Source organism: Mustela erminea, chromosome 3, assembly GCF_009829155.1.
Source record: "Mustela erminea isolate mMusErm1 chromosome 3, mMusErm1.Pri, whole genome shotgun sequence".
Classification (NCBI taxonomy): domain Eukaryota; kingdom Metazoa; phylum Chordata; class Mammalia; order Carnivora; family Mustelidae; genus Mustela; species Mustela erminea.
In genome coordinates, this window is record NC_045616.1 from 135,775,902 (window position 1) to 135,781,901 (window position 6,000).

General features: G+C 42.0%; 1 protein-coding gene across 1 annotated transcript in view; it reads right to left on the reverse strand.

Annotated features, from left to right (window-relative positions):
- Positions 1-5,755, reverse strand: part of SLC1A3 (solute carrier family 1 member 3) — a 76,792-nt gene extending 71,037 nt beyond the window's left edge. Inside the window, exons 1-2 of the mRNA XM_032337588.1 lie at positions 5,617-5,755; positions 3,745-4,016 (exon numbers count right to left, since the gene is read on the reverse strand). Of these exons, the coding sequence (XP_032193479.1) occupies positions 3,745-3,925 (181 nt within the window). The 5' untranslated portion in view covers positions 3,926-4,016; positions 5,617-5,755. The remainder of the gene's footprint in view (positions 1-3,744; positions 4,017-5,616) is intronic.
- Positions 5,756-6,000: the final 245 nt, after the last annotated feature.

A 6,000-nucleotide genomic window follows, 5' to 3' on the forward strand; every position in this document is an offset into this window, starting at 1 on the left:
CCTTCTATTCCATTACCAAACACCCAGCTCCCACATCCCAGAGGCAGCCACATGGCCGGTTTCTTGTATATCCTTCAGCGATATCACTGACGTCACTGAATTATAGTGCAACTGACATTCATTGCTGAAGAGTATTAGGGAATGGTGGGAAATGCTTTATACACATTGAGTCAGTATGTTTTCTTTTCTGAAAAATCACCAATTTTTCTCCAACCCATATAAAGGACGACCCAAACGAAAAAGGTGTGTGTGTGTGTGTGTGTGTGTGTGTGTGAGAGAGAGAGAGAGAGAGAGAGAGAGAGACAAACCACAAAGAAAGGTGCTAGTTTCTGTGTTCGGGAATTCCCTCAAGTAAAACCACCCTCCAAGTCTATGCGATGCTGTTTAATTTCCTTCCCCTTGCAGCTGGTCTTATGACCCATTTCTGCAAAAATTTTTAGCCTGAGATTTCATTTTTTACTGTGCGATTCGTTCCCTGGACATGGAAAGATGGGCATTCTGTGTGACTTGAGCACAACAAAGGACTTTCCCTTTTTTTTAGTGAGGTGTCTGAAGCCACTCTCATCCCACTTACCACAGTATGAAATGAGAAAGTGCTTCTTGGAGAGCGAAAGATAGTAACCACTCTCGTCAGTGTGGTTTTTGTCAGACAGATGTCTGCAACAGCCCTAGGAGACACTTTATCTAATGCTTTAATAATGAACCCTCTTAAAGGGACTTAGCACTTGGCAATGCCTTCTCTTAGGTTGCTAATTTGTGCCCTGTTACGTTGCTCTGTAAGAGCATGGCACATTCAGACTTTGACATCACTTAGAGATGACATTAGACAGCAGGTCTTTTTTTTTTTTTTTTAATTAAAAATGATTCAAACCTAAGAATTTGGTTCTTCTCATCTCCTCTTTGGGGAAAATAACTTTTCTTCTTCCTTGCTAGCATCTACCCAGTTTTTTTCCTATTGCTGCAGCAAACAGATTACAGAGTTGAAGTCCAGACATGTTCTTTTTATTCTTTTAGGGCTGATGTAGACATGGTACCCAGTGACAAGCTAAATGGTGCCTTTGTTTCCACTGGGCCCTCAATGGAAGACACACCAAGAGATAACCGAAGGAGTCTTCCTTCTTTCCTTAGTCTGTTTGCTACTAAGTTGTCTATTTGCCTTTCCAAGTCTTTGGTGTAGACTCAGTGGTCTCTCTGACTGTCAATGAGCTCTTTTTATGTGCTTCTTTGTTTGTGCCTTCTTGTTACTTCTACCTCTTCAGTTTCCATTAGTAAAGCCAACCATGAGGACATCCTGCCAAGTTATCTACCCTGGCCCAGCCAACTCACTGCGGTTCTCACAAATGTTAGGTCCTCACTGGGCTAGGAAAGGATCCCAGAACTCGTAGAGAAAATGGACTATTAAATCCTGGCATTATCTTCCTACTATTAGAGATTTGTCTTTGTAATCGCTTAGGAAATTGCTTCTCCACCAATCTGCCTCCCATGTGCGGGTTTTATTACTTTCCCTTCCTCTATTCTTTAACTGAAACATTCCTGTTCTAGAAATCGAACTCTTGTGTTTAGAACGCCGTTTTGAACAAGTGTTTCTGCATCTTTTCCGAACATACTTCAGTATCGCTGAGCTCTGTTATTAAGGGTGTAGGATTGCAGGATAAATGAGTATTTGTTCAATGAACGAGAGGGATGCGGCTTAATCATGTATAGGAGAATTATAAGTTTTCTGCGGATTTAACTGGATAAATCATATAGTAAAAGACAATGGTATGGGAATGCATCTAGCATTGTTTGCTAATGGGCCTCTACGAAGACTTCCCAACGTTTCTCTTCCGGCATCTCTCACAAAACACCAACTAGTTCACAGAACAGGAAGGCAGGATGGCTGGCCTGGATAGCCTGAGCCTGACTTTCAGCTCTAGCATTTACTATCTGCATGACTATGGGCAAGTTGCTTGATCTCTCCAGGCTCACTATTCTCATCTATAAAACAAAGACCATACTAATCATACCCACCTGCTCACTCACAGACTTGTTTGAGGATTAAGTAAGCTAATACAGGCAAAACAACTAGAAAGTGGTTGGAATAATATATAAACATTTGCTATTATTATTTGGCAGCTACTGTTTGGCTTGATGACTATCATTCAACCATTTAACATTTATCATTCAACCATTAACCATTTAACTTCCAAGACAATGACACGGGGCTGAAATACTTTCCCTAGGAATGTGCTTAAATCTGGGAATCTGGGGCACCTGGATGGCCCAGTCAGTTAAACATCTGCCTTTGGCTTAGGTCATGATCCCAGGGTCCTGGGATAGGGCCTTGAGTCTGCGCTTTCTGCTCAGTGGGGAGCCTGCTTCTCCCTCTGCTCCTCTCCCCTCTTGTGCTCTCTCTCTCTCAAATAAATATATAAAATCTTAAAATAAAACAATACAAAACAAAACCCACAACAAACCTGGGAACCTACTAAATAAAGCAAGCCATTGCTTCCCTGAGTCAATCAGGACCTTTTCTCTTTGAACATCTCCAAAATTAGTTGAACGGTCATTAATCCCCAACAATTACTAAAAGGAGCCAAAGAAGCTGAAATGGAATATATCTAAAGTCTTGTGACAAACTATTCTTCTGTTGTCTTCCTGTTTGTCCAATTTAAGAATCCTAATTTTGGGGATAAAGTTCTACTTATTTTTACATGCTACGAAACTTTCTTAGTTTTTATTGTCATTACCTCTTTATATTTGATGGAGATCTTGGCAAACTCCAAGGTAGAGATTAAAACTGTACACAATCCCCCTTTCCCCTTTTGGGCCACATAGTAGAAATTTATGTTAGATAGTTTTTACAACAATGGCATTGGTTTATGTATTTACCAGCCTAGGGATTTCTATATTGGTTCAGTCAAAGAGTCCAAGTAAGTTGTTTCTTCAGCTCTATCTTAGGATCGATGCCACCATAAGCAATAAGTGATAATTTCAGATATCAATAAGTCAAACAGAACAATGTTTTATTAGTACAGACTGCTCTCAACAATGCTACATTTGTGAGAGGCTGAAAAGTTTCAGAAAAGGGATGGCTATTTATGGCAAGATACGAATGAAAACGACCTGGGTCAAGATTTTTCTCAATTTACTCTTTCCAGTCACTGGATGGGGGAGTGCAAACATGGAAAGGACTCAGCCTCTACCTCTAGGCACAATACTCAGCTTCAAGTCAGCACCAGTTAGAAGAGAATTACTGTTAGGAACCCGTACCTCATTTTGGGTGTACTAATTGTATAAATTAGTTTGAAACTAATTTTAAACGAATGAAACTAATGTGAAACTAAACTAAACTAAACTAATGTGAAAGTGACATCATAGAATGATTACATTGTGGCCAAATCTAGCATGCCTGTTTGTTTTGTTATTTAACTGCTCAGGCCTAATGATTAAATTATCACTCTTTCATCCTTACACGAGATGGGAAAACATTTGTTTCCCTTCTCCACACAATTGATTGATTTGCATAATGCCTAATGACGCTTCTTTCAGATTCCCATGTGTTTACCATACATTGCTCCAAACATGCCAACAGACTGTCATTTAATGGGAGAAAAAAAAAGTCTTCCAGTTCAGACGCAAGCCTGGACTATTATTTTGAATACCTACAATCAGTCCATCTGATAATATGCTCAGGTAGCCAGATGCCCCAGAGAAACGAGATCCTTTTCTTTTTTTTTTTTTGGTTGTTATCAAATAACTTACCCACAATGACTGCAGTGACAGTGAGCAGCACAAAAGCATTCCGAAATAGGTAACTTTTAACATCCTCCTTTGTGATGTTCTGCACTTTCCTTTTGGCCAAGAGTGTGCGCTTACGAACCCCTCGCTGGAAGCTCTCCATTCTGCCTCCCAGCCTGGGCTCTTCACCATTGCTTTTAGTCATATTTTACTTCTCTAGGAGAGTCTCTTCTTTACACTTCAGTGTTTCGGAATCACGCCCGGAAAGCCAGACCTCTTTGGTGTTAAGAACACAACTAGAACCAGAAGAGAAGAGACAAGAGTTACAGCCTGCAGGGTGAGAAATCAGTGCGGCCCCACACAGGGCAAGCTGATGGTACACTGCATCATCTAAGAGGAATCAAAGACTAGAGAGAGCCACAATGCCAGGTTGCTGGGCTGGGATATGCATATTTCACTGGACCACGTGTGAGAAATATGTGTAAGTTCAGAATATACAAGCAATTAAACAAACAAACAAAAAGAAGATAGGAGAATTGTGTGTTCTATTAAAAAAAAAAAATCAGCCCTTCCCATTCCAAGGAGGCTATAAAAGGGTTCATCAGATCCCTGAGTGTGACTGAGTGATCCCCAACCCCTCTTCTCTCCCCAAACTAGTCAAGTGCTTTTTGCACAATGTTCACCCTCAATAAATGTCTAATTGAATTGAATGCACAGGAAGCACTCAATAATTACTTGATGGCTTGTGTCCTGTACATGGTGAAGGCATAACCAGGTCAATAAAATGAATGAAAATATTGGTATTTCACCGTCAGAGCTTTCTGTTATATATAATAAAGTAACGCTTTTCCTCATTAAGGAAAAAACAGAATATATGCACAGGCCTTCAGAAATATATTTGACAATTTTACAGGGTCATTTTTAAATTGTTTTTCCCTGAAATAAGCAAAGATCACGGAGCCCGTCTATGCATGATCTGAAATCGTCATTCATTTTCTTTTTTATTACAAGCAGAGAGTAGTGTCTGTCTTTGTGGCAATCATATCTGCAGTCTCCTGAGGAAACCATCAGCGACTTCTGGGTATTTCAAAATTTAGGATTTCTACAACAGAGGAGATGAATCCAATTTTCATGCCAAACATTACAGCATGTGGTTTCTAGTTTCTTTAAAGTGCTCCTAGGTTATTCAAATATATCTAAGTCCATCTCTCCTGGGTGGAAATCAGTTGTTTTGAAGAAATCAAAGGGTTCCTCCTGTTTCCTAAGATTTGTGATCCATAATCTTTCCCGTGATCAATCCGAGTAAAAATCAGTGGTGCCTGTGGACGTGTGTCAAAGTCAACGCCAGCAGCCAGCGTGTGGGGCTGTGGGGGAGGTCACTGGGAAGCTCTAGCAGACTCCTCCGAAGCCTTTGGCAAATCCAAGTGTGGAAAAAAAGACTCGCCTGAACAGTTCTGACATTTTAATAAAATTGCAGGTTGGGGTCACTAATCATACGACCCGCAGCTTGCTTGAGATTTCACAGCACATTAGAAGTTTAGGGAGAAGGGAAGGAGGGGTGGCCAGATTTTTTTTTTTTTTTTTCCTCTTTTCACTCATCTCTGGTTCCCTTTCCAGTCATTTTTGAAGCAGACCAGCGCAGCCTTGATTTTTTTTTTTTTTTTTTTCCTAGCTCTGGAACCACAATCTACCCCCAATCCGGCCCGAATGACTCAAACTCAAATTCGGAGGGGACACGGCACAGACATCACGCGCTCCTTACATTAAAGGACCAACGTGGACTTTATCTACCAAAATGGCTAGTTGCTGACTCTCGCTACTCCGCCTGCGAAATGCACTGGCGGGGAAGGGCAGCGAGGAGCGAAGCCCGGCAGGAACGCGGGACGTCAGACTTACCTTTCCTGGTTCTGTAGCGCGGAAGGGACCGCGGGCGGCAGTGACCCGGCGGATCCCGCAGCGGGTCCGGCGGAGCAGCGAGCGCCGGGAGCAGGGCAGACACGCGCTCTGGGGCTGCGAGTTACTATCAGCGCAACTTAAGAAAAGGGGAGGAGTCTGCGCCCGGGAGAGGGGGAGTGGGGAGAAATGAAAACACCGCCGCGAAGGAGGGGAGCAAACCCGAGGGTTCTGGAATATTGATTAATTTTGGCTCACCAGAGGCATGCTTGCTGGCTTTGTTTTGCTTCTTAGACCACTTCACGCTTTGTCAGTTCACTTTCATTAGGAATGCAAAACCGGGAAGCATGGCAAAATAAAGCTCACACACGCTCAGAAAGCTGGAAG